This window comes from Rattus norvegicus, chromosome 6, assembly GCF_036323735.1.
Source record: "Rattus norvegicus strain BN/NHsdMcwi chromosome 6, GRCr8, whole genome shotgun sequence".
Lineage (NCBI taxonomy): Eukaryota > Metazoa > Chordata > Mammalia > Rodentia > Muridae > Rattus > Rattus norvegicus.
This window is the reverse complement of record NC_086024.1, coordinates 102,684,141-102,703,687: the sequence shown is the minus strand read 5'-3', so window position 1 is coordinate 102,703,687 and position 19,547 is coordinate 102,684,141. Positions and strand designations below refer to the sequence as shown.

General features: G+C 39.0%; 1 protein-coding gene across 23 annotated transcripts in view; it reads right to left on the bottom strand.

Moving 5' to 3' along the window:
* The window catches only part of Gphn (gephyrin), a 529,275-nt gene extending 512,992 nt beyond the window's left edge, over nt 1-16,283 (bottom strand). For 19 of the 23 annotated variants that reach the window (XM_039112902.2, XM_039112899.2, XM_039112904.2 and 16 more), the window contains exon 1: nt 15,827-16,029. In XM_039112902.2, coding sequence (XP_038968830.1) covers nt 15,827-15,890 — 64 coding nt within the window. In that variant the 5' untranslated portion in view covers nt 15,891-16,029. Of the gene's footprint in view, nt 1-15,826 lie in introns of all 23 variants that reach the window. The other 4 variants (XM_039112910.2, XM_039112897.2, NM_022865.4 and 1 more) reach the window with 4 other exon arrangements.
* Between the last annotated feature and the right edge of the window lie 3,264 nt (nt 16,284-19,547).

Here is a 19,547-nt window from a genome sequence, read left to right as displayed (position 1 = left end):
AGAAAGACAGGGCATCAAGTGAGGAATGGAGTTGCTATTCCACAGTCAAAGCTCTGACCCATAATTCTTGTCTGAAAGAAATGCAGGGAAGGAAATGGAGAGGAGCCTGAGGAAAAGAAGGTCCAGCAACAGACCCAAAGTGGATCTAGCTCAAGGGGAGGCCCCAAGACCTGACACCATTACTGAGGCTATGGGGCACTCACAAAAAGGGACCTATCATGACTGCCCTCCAAAAGACCCAACAAGCAGCTGAAAGAGTCAGATGCAGATATGTACACCCAATCAATGAACAGAAGCTGCTAACCCCTCTGGTTTTAGTAGGGAAAAGCTGGAGGAAGCTGAGGAGGAGGTCAACCCTGTACGGGGGCACCTCAAACTCTGGATCACCAGCCAGGCAGCATACACCAGCTGAGATGAGGCCTCCAACACATATATAGCAGAGGACTCCTGAGTCTGGGTTCAGTCAGAGAAGATGCACCTAATCCTCGAGAGACTGGAGGTCCCAGAAGTTTAGAGAGGTCTGGTGGGGTGGGTGGGGTGGGGACATCCTTGTGGAGACACGGGCAATGGGGGGTGGAGAGGAGGTATGGGATGTGGAACTATCAGGGGGGTGGACCAGGAGGGGAATAAAATCTGGAGTGAAGAAAGAAAGAAAGAAAGAAAGAGAGAGAGAGAGAGAGAGAGAGAGAGAGAGAGAGAGAGAGAGGAAAAAAGGAAGAAATGGGATGGAATGGGATGAGATAAGACAGGCGAGGGAAAAGGGGGAACATGATTAGGTATAGGTAGGGTTGGGAGGAGAGACAGAAGAGAAACCCTGATGGCCAGCAGAAAGAATGGCAATATGCAACCTGGTGGTGGGGAGAGGGGGGCGGGGTTTGGAAGGGCCTATCTAGAAAGTATGAAGACTTTCAGGACTCAAAGGGAGTGAGAGACCTTAGATGAATTGTTCTTGTCTAAAAGAACTGCAGGGACAAAAATGGAGAAGAAACTGAGGAAAAAGAGGTCCAGTGAGCAGCCCAACTTGGGATCCATCTTAAGGGGAGACTCCAAGGCCTGACATGATGCTATGGTGTGCTTACAGACAGGAGCCTAGCATGGTGATCCTCTGCGAGGCAACTACCAGCAGCTGATGGAGACTGACACAAATACTTACACCCAACCACTGGACTGAAGTCAGGACCCTGTGGTTGAATTGGGGGAAGGCTGGAAGAAGCTGAGGAAAAAGGCAACCCCATAGGAAGACCAGCAGTCTCAACTAACTTGGACCCCTGAGATCGCTCAGATACTGAACTACCAACCAGGCAGCATACAGGAGCTAGAGCTGGTCCGAGGCCCCTGATATATAGACAGCAGAGGAACGCCTGGTCTGGTCTCAGTGGGAAAAGATGCACCTAATCATCGAGAAACCTGAAGCCCCAAGGAGCAGGAGGCCTGGTAAGGTTGGGGAGACATCTTCTTGGAGACAGAGTGGAGGAATGGGATGAAAAACTGTGGGATGGCAGACTGGGAGGGGGCAAATGACTGGATTGTAAAAATAAAAGTAAAAAAAAGGGGTGGGGGTTTGGCACAGGAATGGTCAGAACACATTACATACATGTATGACATTGTAAATGAACACATGCACTTAATAAAATAGAAAAATAACTTTGAAAAAGAAATACATATACATTTTGATTCAGGAAAAAAACATAGCCAGGTGTGATAGGACATACTTATAATCCCAGGATTAGGGAAAACAGAGACAGAAGGAGCCCTTGTGGCTCGCTGGTCAGTCTACTTGTTGCAAAGAAAAAGTGAGTGGCACCAGAAGAACATCTGAGGTCGTTTTCCGATCTCCACACACATGCATGAATGCATACATGTACATGACATGCACACAATGTACACCAACCACATAATCAAATTCTCATGCTTAAGCTTTATAAGTATTTAGTACTTTATAACTAGTTGGATTATTTGCTAACAAATGCAACTAAAGTCAAAGTAATACATTAGTTGTGGTCAGGAAAATAACAGAATGATAAAACTAGGTATGTCGATATTTAACTGCTTAAAAGTTTCTATTATATTATATAAGTGGAAAATCTCCATTATTCATCTATGAATCTATCATGTATTATACATGACCCACTTTCAAGTGGCAGTAAGAATAAGAAAGTAATGAATGTTTTATGATGATGCATAATTGACAATTTTTAGATTAGTACATCATAAACCCATTTGCAAAAGAAAACTGGAAAATCCAAAACCCATATTAACCTTTGTTAATGATTACAAACTTTTCTACAAAAATATGCTCGAAATTTTATTCTCTTTTGCACCTGATATAATATGAAAACATCTATTATCTTTTATGCATATTATTTTTTCTTACGATCAGTCACTTTTATTCAACTCCAACAAGTACAGTTCAAGATACAGTTTATTTATGGAATTTATTATTGTAAATAAATTATTAAAATTAAATCATTAAAAGTTCTTCTCCTATAAATTCCTGTGTATGGTGGTTTGAATAGGCATGGCTTACACCGACTCATGTTTTGAATGCTTGGTCCATAGGGAATGGCACTATTAGGAGGTGTGGCTTGGTTGGAGGAAGTGTATCACTGTGGGGGCAGACTTTGAGATCTTATATGCTCAAGCTACACCTAGTGTGGCAGACAGATTCCTGCCTGCGGATCAAGAGATAGAACTCTCAACTTCTCCAGTACCATGTCCGCCTGAATGCTGCCATGTTTCCTGCAATGGTAATTAACTAAACCTCTGAAACTGTAAGCCAGACCCAATTAAATGTTGTTCTTTATAAGAATTACTATGGTCGTGGTGTCTCTTTACAGCAATAAAACCCTAAGACAATGTGAGTCTGGTAAAGCTAGCTACTTAATATCTCTCTGCCAAGGATATGATATGATATATGATACAGAATTGGGACCAATAAAAGTCCTCAACTCTGGCAATGACAGACCCAAAAGGACTCAGTATTACATGTAAAAATATCTTGAGAAGGACAACTTTCCTATACACTCTCTAGTTAGGAAGATGAAAACTTGAAAATTGCCCATTACTGTAACTTCTCAAACTGCACCACTCTTCCCAATTTTGAATGTAAGATAACCTGTAACAGTCAAAAACAGACCACGAAATAAAGGATACATGATTACATAATTCCAAGATCACTTGATTTAAGTACTTAAAAGTCAGCACCTCCTCTATGCTCTATGTTATTTAAATCATGTTCCCCTTTACACCAAAGCTAACTTTTAAGTTCAATATCTTACATTAGCAATAAAACAATGTTTTAACCTATTTATAAAACTCAAGAAAGATACCTTAAAATACTTATTAAAAAGCTGGTACTCAGTAAGAATGAGACTATTAATTAGTATGGCCTGTTTTAGAAGGCAAGTTGGCAATTTCCACAGAAATTTTAAAATTCTTACATTTTTAACCTAAGAAATTCTATTTAACTAATTCTATATAGCAAAAAAAATTAAAATCATGCTACAATGAATTTCACATTTATCATAGTGAAAGATTATAAAAAGAACCTCAATGATCACAAGTTGGGTACTCACTAAATAAAGTATAACCTATTATGCAATACCATAGAGCCATTGAAAAGAAAGCTGTATATGAACATCTTTAAAGAGCTACATGAAATCATTTGTACAGACCAAAAGGGAATATTAAGCACTCACACTCCAGTAACAAACTATATGATTCAACTTGGAATTTGGTGTTTTATCATAATAATTTGCACAAGTCAGTTTACTCACTCTCGGTTGCACTTGTCTCAGTTGTAAAACGGTGACAGTACCGATTAACAAAGCTCTGCAGCAGCTCTAGAAAGTATCTTGTGCTTGCTAAGTTCCCACTGAAGTTACCTACTACTATCTTCGCTAATAGGAAAATATGGCCTAAACATACAAATAAGGAAGGAGGAAAGGAGGAGACAGAGTAAGCATTGCCAATTCATATGTTTCTCAGGGTCAAGAGATATAAATAGGCTAATTGAGAAATTAAAAAAAAAAAGAAAAAAAAAAACCTGGACACTGTATGCTCTATCTAAAGGGGACCTTCAATCTAAAAACCATCGTGTCGGGTTGGGGATTTAGCTCAGTGGTAGAGCGCTTACCTAGCAAGCGGAAGGCCCTGGGTTCGGTCCCCAGCTCCGAAAAAAAGAAAAAAGAAAAAAAAAAAATAACTGTCGTGTCAGGGAAAATAAATTTTATGTAAAATATTTAATTTTTGAGTTTTAGAAACTAATACTTTCTCTAAAAATTGTATTATATAAGTGTAATAAAACATGTAGGTGTTAATTATGGCCAACTGCTCATTGATTTGTAAACTTTCATGTATTATACTGATAGAATGTATACAAATTCAAATACATAAAGAATAGACAAAAAGCAAAATTTAATGTGGCAGCACTACAAAGACTGGTAGGAGTAAGGTGTGGATATTCAATTTCATACTTTATCATCTATTATTACATATTTATAGTATAAAGATACTTTAATAGGGGGCTGGAGAGACGGCTCAGTGTTTAAGAGCACTGGCTGCAATTCTGGAGGACCTGGATTCAATTCCCAGCACCCACATGGCAGCTCACAACTGTTTGTAACTCAATTCCAGAGGATCTGACACCCTCACACAAGCATATATGAAGGACAAACACCAGATGTACATAAAAATAAAAGAACAAATTGTTTTTAAAAGATATTGCAATAGGTTGTTTTAAACTAAGAGAATGACAAAAATTGAGCTTTCCTACTTACAATTTTCAAAGCTTACATTAAAACAAAATGTGCAGCACTAACTTTTAAATACATGAAGAAGGGGGCTAGTATCATTGAAATGTCTCATCTTTTTATATTTAAAAAATAGTATTTTTGGTATTCAAATTATTTCTAAGATATTCAATTATTCTTACACGAAAAGAGTCTAAAGATCATGTAAATTACTTTTTCTTAATGCTTAAAAAACAGAAAATAGGCAAGTTTTAAAGTTTAATTTCTAAGTACTTGAAGTCATTTTCTTAGCAAATACTTTTGTTTTTCTTAACATTTCAATATCAGGCAAGACAACTAGTCATGGTCCTGAAATCGTCAAATACAAAGAAAACCACTTATTTTGGTCATATTTATTTTTTAAACACTCACTTTAAGTCTAATTTCATATATAATTCTTAGCAAAGATATTTTAATACTTCCCAAGGATATAATAGGATAGGATCTAAGAAGGGAGTATCATGTATATAAATGTCATAACTAAAATTAATTTATTATAGATTCAGGTATTGAAGTTTATATTAACAAATCTTCAGAATAGATTAAAAACGTAATTGTTAAGAACATAGCCACACCTATGCTTGAATCTTGATATTGCCACTAGTATAATCCTAAACAAGTTACATAACCTCTCTACTATTCAGGAAGTCTGAAAGGAATAAGATAGTACCTTTTAAAAGTTGTGTAGATTAATAGCATATCCAAAGCACTTAATATAAATAGAACATGTAAGTGCCCCATAAATGTCTTTTAAACTTTATTCAGCAAAAAATCATGTTCAGTGTCTTATCTTAGTAAACAAGGTATAGAAATTTAAAATCTTAATATCAAAACTTGCTAAACGTGAAAAAGGATCAAGCTCTGAAGTTATAAGACAATTTCTCATTACTGCTGCATTACTTAACAGAAGGACTGATGCTTCAGAAATTCATAAGTATATCATTTCATTTGTTTCTCATACTAATCCTACACAGTAAGCATAATTACATATGTTTAAACCCAAGGACACTGAAGGTAAAAAGAAAAACTGGCTCAAATGTCTTTTATAAGTGACAGAGGGGGCATAACTTTTGACAAATGTCCATATTGTTATATGAGTTTCAGATTGTTTTTAAAGAATTATCTTTATGCATATGTGTTTGTGTATATCATGTGTGTGCGGGTGTCCGCAGAGACTAGGAGAAGGCATTAAATACCCAGAGCTAAGGTTACATATAGTTGCACACCACCTGATGTGGGTACAGGGAACCAAACCCAGGTCCTCTGATGAGCAGCAAGTACCCTTAACTTCTGAGTCATCTCTTCAGCCCCATCAAATGTTCACTTTTTATGGAGACATCAAATTCCATTAATCTGAAATAATTATGCAGTGTGGTCAACAACTAAAGCACTATCTAAAAATTTGTTACAAAACACAGCATTATATCATTTTATTAAAAGGAATGTAGAACTTTTAATTTAAAAAAAAACCCCAACTCCATCTATCTGAACTATCAGTCAAATAACAACAGCCAAATGCTGGTTTATATAAATGTTGCAGGGTGGCTGCTTTCTAAGGTAGTGTATACATTTCACAGCACCTAATTTTTTATTTAATTATCTTCTATGTAATTATTTCATTAGTAAGTAATAAAACAAAAGAAGCAAGAAATGCAAACACCCACGTGAAGAGTTTTAAAACTTAGTTTTAATAATATAAGATGTATATACCTAAAACTGCTAGAAAACCACATAAAAACAACATAAAAGGGGATTAGAAATACGATCTAGCTATTTTCACATGCATTATCTTTGTTCTTAAAAGTTTATATTGAAGAAGAAATATGTTGCCAGTGTAGTTCTGGAAAAGGAAACAAATTCAGAGAGGCTAAATAAGTTCCCTGAATAAAAGGTATATGTATTAGTGAGAGTTGTCATAGAACGCAATGACCAAGAAAACTAAGGAAAGCATTTAACTGGGCTTATATGGTTTCCAGGGGTTACAGTCCATGATGTGGAGAGAAGGCATGACAGCTGGAACACCTGAGAGTTTGCATCTTGTCCCTTAAACAGAGATGGAGAGGATATACTGGGAATGGCCCAACTCTTTTGAAACTTCAAAGCCTGGCCCAGGTAACATACTTCCTTCAATGAGGCCATAAACTCTAATCCTCAAATAGTTCTATCACTAGGGATCAAGTATTTAAACATATAAACCCTAAAGAACATTCTCATTCAAACCACCACAGTATGACATCCAAGTTTGTCTGGCTCTGAAGTCTTTTCTACACCAGGAAGCCTCTCAAATGCATATGATTACAGGACACAGATGTTTGTAAGACTGTTTCCTTATAGAAAAATGAGAAACGTATAACTGAAGTTTAATTTCTAGGGAAGATTTTATTAAATAAAGTTTTAGCTGAATCTTAAGCTAAGTGTGAGATTAAAATGACTTGATGCCCCAAAATGTTTTTAGTCTTTTAGTTTAGACATTTTAGTCTGAACTTTCCATTAATTCATAATTATATAAAATTTTAGAAATGTTAACATGTCTTTTTTATTTTCTTAAATTGTTAAGGATAATCTACTTTCCCCCATAATCTAATTATAAGGACAAGAAAAATAAATCTAATATCCTATATTTCCTAAAGGAGAAAATATTGTCTTGAGAGCCTCTATTATCTTAGAGAATAAATCTTCCTTTATAGTGGTGAGAAACAAAGAGAAGAATTTAATGTGTTTAAGGGTATGAAACTTAGGATTAAAAATACGGGTCTAACCCAAAGAAGCTAAATAACAAGGAAGGCCCAAGGGAAGATGCCTGAATCTCACTTAGAAGGATGAATAAAATAGTCAGAGGAGGATGATGGAGGGAAGGAAATAGGTGGAAGAGAGAATGAGTACGGGAATGAGGGGAGAGAGAGGAAAGAGGGCCAGGAAAGTAGAAATTGGAGTGGCATCTCTAGGGTGTGCTGGAGAGCTGAGATGGGGAAGGCCCCAAGGAGTCTGGGTGGGAATGACTTTAGCTGAAACTTCTAGCAGTGAGGGATATGGAACCTGAAGTGGGTACTTCTTGTAGCCAGGCAAGACTCCTAGTGGAGTGATAAGAACACCAACCCACCTACAAAACTTTTACCCAAAATGTGTCCTGCCTACAAGATGTAAAGGGACAAAGATGGAGCAGAGACTGAGGGAACAGCTAACCAATGACTGCCTCAATGTGAGACCCAGCCCATGGGCAAGAACTAATCCGCGACACTATTAATGATACTGTTATGCTTGCAGACATGAGCCTAGCATAACAGTCCTCTAAGAGGCTCCACCCAGCAGCTGACTGAAACAGATGCAGAGACCTACAGCCAAACATCTGGATGGAATTTAGGGAGTCTTATGGAACAGTTAGAGGAAGAATTGAAGGACTTGGAGGGGAAAGGGACTCCCTTTCCTACAGAGTCAACTAACCCGGACCCTTGGCTCCCAGAGACTGAACCACCAACCAAAGAACATACATGGGCTAGACCTAGTGCTCCCCAGCCCCTACATCCCACGCATATGTAGCAGATGTTCAGCTCAGTCTTCATGTTGGTCCCCCAACAACTGGAACAAGGGGTAGTCCATAAATCTGTTGTCTGCCAATGGATCCCATGCCTGTGACTAAGCCAGCTTGTCTGGACTCAGTGGGAAAGGCTGTGCCTAGACCAGCAGAGACTTGATGTGTCAGGATGGGGTGATAACTGGGGGTGAGGGGGATCTCCCTCCTCTCAGAGGAGAAGGGGAGGGGGATAGGGAGAGGTACTGTGTGAGGGTAGGTCCAGAAGGAGGGGGGCAGTGATTAGGCTGTAAAGTGAATAAACTAATTCTTATGCATGTTACTCCACATTCCCAAGCAGACTTTATGACAATAAAATCACAGAAATTAAATATACATACATATATATAAAGATAGATGGACAGACAGACAGACAGACAGGAAGAAAGAAAGAAAGAAAGAAAGAAAGAAAGAAAGAAAGAAAGAAAGAAAGAAAAAAAAGTATTAGAATACTTTGATAAAAATGTAAAGAGCATGGTGTTGTAAAATGTTGGAAGATCTATATCTAATACCAGAAAAAAGTTTAAAATCTCAGAATAGGAAGGAGCTGGAAAAAATGGCTCAGCAGTTAAAACACTTGTAGTTCTTTTGGAGGATCCATGGATCAGTTCCCAGCACCCATATCAGATAGCTGACAACCATCTATAACTTCAGCTCCAATGGATCCAAAGACCACTTCTCCCCTCCCTAAGCAACTAAATATACACAGTACACATACAGACAAGGAGTCACGCACATACACATATACACAAATAAAAATAATTTTTAAAATATACTGGGAATCAAATAATATGTTCTCTTTAAATTTCTTTGATGTTTCAGATCTTACTTTAAAAGCACACAAATACTCCACACTCTATGCCTGATTTACTTATGCTTATTTTAATGGGTTCTTCCCACCCATTTACAAATGATCAAATATAATTGACACTGCAAAAATATTGTTTTTCCACACAGCTTAGACTCTTTAAGAGTCAGATTATCCCCTGATACAATGCCATGCACCCCAAAACTATGGTAATAATTTTTTACATCTCCTTTTCTAACTCCTTTTTCAAAGTAGCAATTGTCTCAAGTATAATAGATTTACTTCTCTTTCAGCACATATAAATACTTGTAAACTACTATGAAAGTTATTGGAGTTAAGTTATGAAATTTTCATAAAGTTCTATTTAATCAGTTAAACACAAATTAACTTATTAATTCATTAAACATCCTGGAAAGAATTTCTGTTTCACAATATTACTTTTCGAGATCACTCAAAAATTGCTTTAATTATCATTTAACCAGATAAAGTAATATTTTCTTCTTTCTTAGTTTTTTTTTTCCTCAGCCCAGGTCCAAAGGAAGAAGACTGCACTGCACTGCTTTCTTTTTCTAAGATTTCTTTATTTAACACCTCAAATTCCAAATATATTTCATTGTTCTTCAATCCTATTTACAGAAGCAAAGTATATATTTTATCTACTTAACTGACTTCCAAAAAAGTACCCTATTCAACTTATTCAGCAATCTATCACTAGCAAGAGTAAAAATAGTAAAAATAGTCCCTTATTCATCACTTCTTCCCAGGTAACATACTGTTGACTTTCTTCTGCATTCTCTGAAGTCATGTAGTCAAATGTTTAACTTATTTTCATTTTGTATGTATCAGTGTTTTGCTTGCATGGATGTTCATTTACCACATGCATGCTTGGTGCTGAAGGAAGTCAGAGTTTCAGACAGGGTGAACTTTCAACTGATTGCTGGAAACCAAAGCCAGGTCCTCCTACAAGAATAGCCAGGGCTCTTAACCAATCAGCTATCTCTCCAGCCCTCATATGTGTTTCTAATATAGTTGAAACTTGCTATATATCAACTAATAACATAGTTCTTGGCAAGTAATGTTAGTATTAAGTTGATTAGAAGTAAAATTGGAAGCTGGGATGAGGCTTAATTGATAGAGTGCTTGTCTAGCATGAACAAAGCCCTGGGTGTAAACCTAGTACTTCATAAAATCAGGCATAGTAACACATACCTATAATCCCATCACTGGGAAAGTGGAAGCAAGAGGATCAGAAGCCTCATCAGGTACGGCAAGGCTAGCAGCTTTTTTCTTTATTGAATAAATCACTCATTTTCTCTAAATAGTGCTTACATCTATGAATTCATGAAACAACATAGTTGAGAAGTAAACTTCTTTGTAATTCTAATTCTATTCACAAAAGGCAAAATTGCCATAACACACAATTTCTTACATAGAATTCAGGTTTTTAATGACATTATTCTTAAAATAAAGATGCTTTTATATATCATTAACAACCAAAGGGCTTTCAGAAAATAATACAGCTGGGAGTGCAGCTCAGTGGTTGTGCTTTCCTGGATTGCAAATATCCCCTGGTTCAATCTACAGAACAGAAAGAGAGTCGGGTAGGGGAGAAGGAATAGTATTTATGACTTTGAAAAAAAAAAAAAGTTTGGACAACCCCAGAGTTAAAGAGTAGCATCTCCTCAGCTGACAATTTAGTGTTTTGTTTAATATTCTAAATAATTATTTCTAAATGACTGAAACACTAAATGTTCACATAACTATACTATCTTTATGCTCTAGCTTTTATTTAATTTCTACTGCTACTCTTACATTTGTTTCAAACATCTCTTAGTAATTTTGAATCTACAATTTAATATAGAAGTTTATAATTATTCGAGGAAAAATGTTTCATCCTAGCCACATATGGTGGTAAACATCTATAATTATAATACTCCAGTTCAGAGGCAAGAGAAATCAAGTTCAAGACCAACTTAGGTCATATAGAAAGGATCCATCATAACATTTAAAGAAAGAATTCGTTCACGCAAAAAAAAAATAGTGTTCATCTTTTTCTAACATGTACTAACTACTCTTAGTCAAAATTTAAGTAATGAACTTTTTTTTTTGGTACTTTGGTAACAAACATTATCAGAGTTACCTACTAACATACAGAATCCACACTAGAACATGATCTCTACTGTTGCGTGCATTCATTATCTCCCTGGCAATATTGCTATAGAGGTTTTAAAGTAATAAAGTACTTACTGACTTGATAAACAGCTTCTTTCAAAATAGGAAAGAGCGTGTAAAACATGACACATACAGAATATACTGTCTGCTATATAATTACTAAGACTCCTAGTATAAATACTACTAAAGATGTTAAAAATATTCTACATCTGCCCTGCATCTCTAGTTTTGTGGTAAGAGGTATTTTTTTACCTGTCTTATATTAATCGTTATCAAATTATCACTAGTCTCTGCTATAAATAGTAACATAATTAGAAAACATTAGAAAAGGGAATATTATTAAAATGCTAGACTTAGGTCACAAAAACTATATAATTTTCCTTTCCTACAAATCTACACTAAATAATGACAAGTAATATATTTATTCTTAGAGGTATATAATCTTCAACATGAAATGTTTCAATGTAGGGCTAGAGAAGGGTTTGGTGGGTAAAGTTGTTTCTGAGAAGCCTGGCAACCTGAATTTGGTCACCAAGATTCACATGGTAGAAACAGAGAACTGGCTTTGGAAAGTTCTGACCTCCACACATTCTCTATCACACCACATGCAAACAAATAAAATTAGAAGATGTTCAATCTAGTTTCATATATATACTGCATATATATTCTTATTTTCCTGATAAAGAAGCAGTATAACTAAAATAACAGCATTACTTTATCACAAGCTGAGTTTTAAATCCTAAGTGATTCAAGTTAGTCAAGCCAAAAAAAAAAATTCCATTGCTAAATATTTCCTTTTCTTTTACAATTCCAAAAAAGTTAATTCATACAATAAGATGCAGACTATACTATATTTGTTAAATTTGTAACTGAAATGAAGATCAGAAAAACACTGGAATGGAAGGGAATGGAAGGCTTCAAAGAACAAATACTATCTTTCAACTGGCAACAAGTGATGGCTCAGCAGTTAAGAGCACTGACTGCTCTTTCAGAGGTCCTGAGTTCAATTCCCAGTAGTCACTTGGTGACTTCCTTTCACACCAAAAAAGACAAAACAAAACAAAAACTTTAGAAGGAACAATAGAGTATTATTCAGGCACACTATAAAGTGTTTACAGGGGTAGACCACATTCCACATTTCCTACTACACAGATTTAGACAAAACACTTAAAATTACTATTGTGAAACATGCTAGGAGACTTTTTTTTTCCTACTCCAGCCTTGAAATTGAGATCCTTGATTGACCTCAGTCTGACCAGAGCTGTTATGGACATATACCATCATGTCCAGCACCAGAACATTTTCTTAAATCATTCCTTCTACCTTTACGAAAGCTATAAACTGCCAGGACCATAGTGGTGCACACCTTTAACTCCAGCACTCACGGGAGGCAAAAACAAGCTGGTCTACAGTTCAAGACTAGCCTGGTCTACAGATGGAGTTCCAGGGCAGTCAGGGCTACACAGAGAAACCCCCGTCTTGAAAACAAAACAAATAATAACAAATGAAAAAGAAAATAAAATAGAAAGTCATAAACTAGCTGGATATGATGGCACACCCATAATCCAGTACTTGAGAAAAGAAGTTAAGATGGCAGGAAAAAGAGTTCAAGGATAGCTTGGACTACAGAGCCTTGTCTAAAGGGGGGAGGGGGAGGGAGGGAGGAAGGGGCAGGGGAAGGGGAGGGGAAGGAAGGAAGGAGGGAAGGAGGGGGAAAGAGGAGGGGAGAGAAAGAGGGAGGGAGAACTTATAACTTGAAAGAATCAGTTTCAAGTGTAGCGTTTTAATTTACTCTAAAATTCAGGGGGAAAAAATCATTTAAAGTAAAACTGTTCTAAAATCCCAGAACTTAAATGACATAACTTCACTTTCAGAGGATTGTTTTTCCCACTGTTCAAGATCACATGGAATGTCAATCCATTGAATTAAGCTGTTTATAATAAAATCAACTACTCATAGATTGGAAGTTAGTGCTGTTTCTACTCATTTTTCTCCATGCTTTTAGGTTCTATCATTTCAAGCAATATTGCACTTATATCAGTAACTCCTCAAGAAAAGTCCCCAGAGCTACTTCTGATTTCAAATGTCCATTTTAGCATTAACTCTATTGTCCTGTTAACATTTCATCTAAATCTGCAGCTTCTTTTCACTCTTCAGCTACACCACTGGTATGGCTGGCCTTAGACTTTTCCTCCCAGACTGCTGTATTTCATTCTCATAAGACTGCTCCTCTAAACTGTCTTTAACTCCACTGCTAACCTTATCTTCTCTCCCTGACATTATGCCACCTACCTCTTCACCTGGGCTTTTCAAGGCCTTTATGCTGCATTTTTATTCTGCTCAAGAGCCTCATCTTCTATCACATATTTATTTATAAGGTTGCTGCTACTGACTTTCAACTCCCCTTTAAACTGCCAGTTTCTTCTTGACCCTATTAAATGTTCTAAAATTTTCTTTCGGGTAATCACTTTTCCACTTTAATCAATTTGAACACCCTGCTTCTCTTTTAGCATCTATGCCCAAAATTCACAGGCAATATATTTAGACAACTTTTATACAGTAATGATGCATTTTTTAACTGATCACTTATCAGTGTTATCCCTATCAGAGCATAGACAAGGCCTGTATCTTTTGAACCATTCTGCACCTATGTACTGTCACTTGACCAAAATAAGATAATTAACTAAGTAAAAATACATGGGAAGAGTCAACAAAACACGCTCTTTCAACACAAACCCTTCAGTTTAAAATTTAACATCTAGCACCTTTCAATTTCTATTGACAGCTAACCTATTTTTGTTTCTCTAAAATTTCACTTACACTTTATTAATTTTCAAAAAGCATGGCCAATTAAAAGTTAACAGTTGGTAAAGGGTATACACACTTACATCACACTGTCAGATTCTTTCAAAATCAGCAAGATCAAATCTAAGAATTGTAAGCTACAACTGAGTTTTCATACAAGGAAACAGTTTCAGCAGGAAAAGATGCACACCATCTGCATATTCTGATGGGGGGGGCGTCCTCCCCTGCACATGATTTAGATTAGTTTCTTTACTCCAGAGGATTTGATTGGGAAAAATTCAATAAACTGCTCTTAACATCTGCAAGTATGCATCATAGAAAGGAAACCCAGTTACTAAAAAGGGGGAACAAGACCAGGGGTATCCTCTTTTCATAAAAGTCAGCAGCTAAATTAAGCATTGTGGTCGGTATCTACTGGCAGAATCAAAGATTTGTTTCTACTTTAAAATAAAAGCCAGTTTCATTCAATTTAGTTCCTTCCCGGGCATCATCTCAACCTGTCAGAATTCTACAAGAAAAAAAATTTAAATGAAGTAGGGAAGACACCAGGATTCCCTTCTACATAGCTTCTTTTTCCGAAATCACATCACCAAGTCGTGGATTTCCTTTACTCCACAGTAAGCCTCAGACTCCAAATATAATTCTTTAACCCCCGCTTCTCCATTCAATTACACTTGAACCATGCCAAGTACAGAACCACAGCCGAAACCCCTACAAAATAGGCTTGCTATTCATCTTGGAAGTCGTGCCCTGCAGCAACTGCCTATCTCCAAACCCAGGGATATCACCCAAATACAACGCAATGGAATCAGACATGCAGAGCACACACGACTTCCGCGAGGGAGGGAAACGCGACCCGGGAAAAGTGCGCTCCTCACCAGCCTCCGGACCATCCACCGGGGAGTGAGAAATGGGGGGTTTCCAAAGGGAGGGGGAGAAAAGAATCCGAAAGGGGGAATCCTTCCTTCTTAAGGAAAAAAGAAAAGAAAAGGCTGGATCTCCGGGCCACGAGAAGCCGCCGGTGCTCGCTGAGAAGAGGCAGACACAGAGGGAGGGCCCTCTGCTAGGAAAGGCAGAAAAGAAGGCACTTTCCGGGGTCGGGACTAGAGCCTATCACCAGGCTCCCGGGGGAGGTGAGGAGTGTCCCGTCGTCTGCTGAGGGGACACCCGGCCCGCGAAGGGGCAGCAGAGGCGGAGCAGAGTTCGCATGCCGTACCCCGAGTTCTGTCAGGCAGGTGCCATGGGGCCGCCGGGTGGGGGGAGGGGAGAAAAGGGGGTGGAGATGGGATTCCCCCCTCTCGGAAGAGCTTTAGTGGAAGAGGCGCCCGGCCAACCCGGAGCAGCATGCTTCAGACTGCGGAGCCGGGATCCCGCCGCCCGCACCGGCAGCGAGGAGCCCCGCAGCGCCCGCCGCACCGGCCCCTCGGTCCCCGGGGGCCAGAGACTTTGGCTGCTAGAGCTCGGGGGCCTGACACCCCACAGGGCCTGCCCCAGATCCCCGGGGAGCACACGGGAACACCCGAATCCCCGGCAGCTCTCGGAGGTTGTAAAATACACCCCCCGGTCCCCCTCCTCAGCCTGCCCTCTTCCCGAGGCCGCAGAGAAGCACCACCGCGGGAGAGAAACCTCCGGCAAGTCGAGGACAGTGGCCGTTGCAGCCCCCAGACCTCCTCCCCCGGTTACCTGTGAGGACTCCGACACGGATTTGATGGTCGTGGTTTGTGAGGATCATTCCCTCGGTCGCCATGTTTCCCAGCGCAATCACCGCACTGACAGGAGCCGGGAGAAGCCGGAGCCCGGAGCGCGCCGGCCGGGAGCGCGCTTGCCTTGGAGAGCGCGAGAACGAGGGCGCCCGGGGAGCGCGAGGCGAGCGGGAAGGAGGGGGCCGAGCGCCCAGTGGCCTGCGTGGGGGGAGAGAGGCCGCGCCAGGAGCGCGCGGGTCCGCGGAGGGGGCGGAGTCGGGCCGCGCGACCCCGAGTCCGGCCGGGAAGAAGCGATTCTAAGGTGGGAGAAACGGCGGCCTCGCGGAAGACCGAACGCGGAGGCGGCGGGGCAAGGCCGGCGAGACCCAGAGGCTCTGCCGAGTGAGACCCGAGACGCCTGGATGGCAAGAGACTGAGGGGGAAAGGGAGCACACGCTCTGGAGGTTGCGGGGGCGGACTCGGGGACAGGGGCGGAGCTACACCCCGAGGCGTGCAACTCGTGGAGAGTGAGGGGAGGAGTGCGAGCTCGGCTGCAGAGTGCGGGGAGCGGGAAGGAGCCGGCCCAGCCTGAGTGGGACTGAGGAACGTTCCTGGGCGCGCGAGTAGCGCGGGATTGGCTGGGCGGACGCGGTGCGGGTGCGCGCGAGGCACGAACGCAGCCTCGGCGGGCCCCAGACAGAAGCAATCCCCCGCCGAGCCTGCAGCCTCGTCAGTTATCCGCCGCCTCAGGCCGGCTCTGCCCGCGGTGGAGCCACTCCGGACCCAGTACGACAGCGAGGTGGGCTCAGCTCCTCTGAAGGCGCGGGAGAACCTAGAGGTGGCTTAGGAAGCTGCATGGGTGGCAGAACGGAACCCACTGTGACAGGAGTTCTCCTCTCGGGCAGAGACAGGTTACCCCTTGCCGCCCGATCTGTGACCCGCAGTCAGCTATCCCTGACAGGATTTCGATCTGACTCCGCTTTCGCCCCTCTCAGAGACAGCCTACCAGACAACCTACTCGCAGATGAAGCTTAGGCGTCTGCAGCAAGGGACATGGTGTGGAGATAGCTGACTTCTCTCTCTGTCGTCCCCTAGTTGTGGCCCTAAGCTTCCTAGCCACGACCTCTGCTTTTTTGGTGAGAAGTGTCCATCTATTTAGAATAAGAGCAAGTGCCATACACGCTGAACCACAATCAGTTGCCCTGTGATTTAAACTTCATTTCAGTATTTTTGGAATATGAAATTACTGTGAAAATGTGGTATAGTTCCGTGTCTTTTTTTATAAAGTGTTATTAACCACCTCTTAACTATTTTGTGTAGGTTTACTAAATACCCTTTTCTGGCTCTGTAATTATTTTTTATGTGTGTATATGTGTTTTCTCATTTATTCATCATAGTAAAACCTAAAAGCAAAACAAAAAAGTATCAAAAATGTCTAGTAATCTGCAGTTTGTCTAAAAAAAAATCTGTTACGTGGTTAATGGAGTTTGTATTGTTCTGGTTAGAACATAGCATTATCATCCTATTCACTAAAGATTCACATTGTGTCTTTAATAGAGTACAAAAGAAATAATGGATGGAAGTGAGGAAGGATAAAATAATTCGTTTTTGAAGATATGTAGCTAGTATTCCTGACAGTGGATTTAATTCTTAAGCCAAATCATGAGCTCACCTCCCATAATTACTACCAAAGATCTTGGTGGCAAAAGAAGTCCTAACTGGTTTCAAAAGAAGGAGATTAGTGAGAAAGTATGCCCAAATGTATCATTTATCTCAAACTAAAGATGAAATAAAATTGTTGATTACGTCATAAGCTTTCAAGCCTATTCCATTCTATGTGGTTCTATATGATTGGAAAAGTTTCTTAGTATTTAGAACTTCTAAACCTGCCCACTCGAAGATTCCTTCAAACTTACTTTAAAGGTTAACAGATTAAATGGGCATGTCTTCCAACTTAGAATATTTTATAATTTTTCATATGAAAATAACTAGCACTTTCACAAATCAATAACAGAACAGAGGACTTTTCTGCATCTATAATAGTAGTAATGGTGAATTTCATTTTCTTCACACAAAGCAAGCAATCTACTACTGAACTACATCTCTAATTCATTAAAATTATGTTGTATAGGGTGAATATGAAATAAATCTTAAGATTACATAGATTATTATATTTTTACTAAATATTAGTACTAAAATTACTGAAAAATACTGAAATTAGACAATTGTAGATGCTTGTCTTCTAATTATTTTGCTCAATATATATATATATATATATATATATATATTCCTTTCCCCAATTCCATAAGCTGTAACAATTAAAATTTATACAATAAAAACTTGACTTAAAAAAATTTTTCACTGTTCCCAGTTCCCACAGTTTTCCTTTCTGTGATTTCAATTTCCATATTATCTATGCTCCAAAAATATTAAATAGAAAGTTAGAAAGTATATATATCATATTTCATTGTGTACATGTATAGTATTCTGAAGGATAAAGAAAATTAAAGAAATAATTTACCTTAGTTCCTCAACATAAATGATTCAAAAGTTTTGAATGCACACCATTCTTAGTGTAATACAATCACATGTAATTCCATTTGGTCCTGCCTATACTGTGAATCATTCCCCTGTTCACCTAAGCAGCCCATCCCTTAGTCACCTGGTCATCAGGGCAGCTGTCCCAGTACCAAGTGCTTAGTGGTAACAGTTCAGCTATGCCAAAGAGGAGCTGTAAAATGTGCCCAACAGTGAAAAGGTAAAAGCTTTCTGATGTTATTAATGTATACAGGGAGAACTAATAAGGAAAATCTATATAGGATTTGATACTGTGAGTCTTGAAATCATAGTGGAATTACCATATTACAGTATATGGCACTTAACAGTATAGAAACAACTACATTCTACAATCAAGTATCAAGGAAATTTTTCTGGATGATAGAAGTAAAGTAGCAGTTTCAAGCATTAACAGTTCATCTTAGGAAACTCAGGACCAGGAAAAAGTTGAGTTTATTTGTGAGGAATTGGAGTAGGCCAGGAGTTTATTGTGTTTATATGGATTTAGTAATTAAAAAAATAAGTTTACCATCTAAAACAATATAAAAGGTAAACATAGAGTTTCATTATGAAGGCAAACAATTATGTTCACCAGAAGAAATCAAATCTAAGGGTGTTTTTTTTTTCTACAAGGAGTGTATTTACACTTTACTAACTTTTGCTTTTCCTTTTATCAAAATGTTCAATATACTTAAGTCAGAATCTTACTGGGCTTTGCTGCGGCAAGAAAGTACTCAGTCCTAGACACTTCCAGAATGGATTACACATCTAAGGCTACATTCACAGTGTCTTTCCTGACTGGCAAATGCCCAGAACTATGTTTGAGCAAACTTCCAAATATATTTAGTACCACCAAATAGTGTACTTTCCAGTGGATAAAATGGTGAACATTGTATGTATTTTATTACAATTAAAAAGTTGGGTACAAAGTGAAGCTTTGATTTTAACCAATATCGTCCTCAAAGAAAGCTAAGTTACCATCAAGATGAACTTCAGATCGCATCACTACCTTAGGATCATCATAACTAAGTACCATAGACTCTGGGCTAAAACTACACCTGTATATCTCATACTTCTCAGGCTAGAAATCCAAAATCAAATTGTCAGGAGAACTGCACATCCTCTAGAAACTCTAAGGAAGAACATTTCTTTAGCAGTTAGGTCCA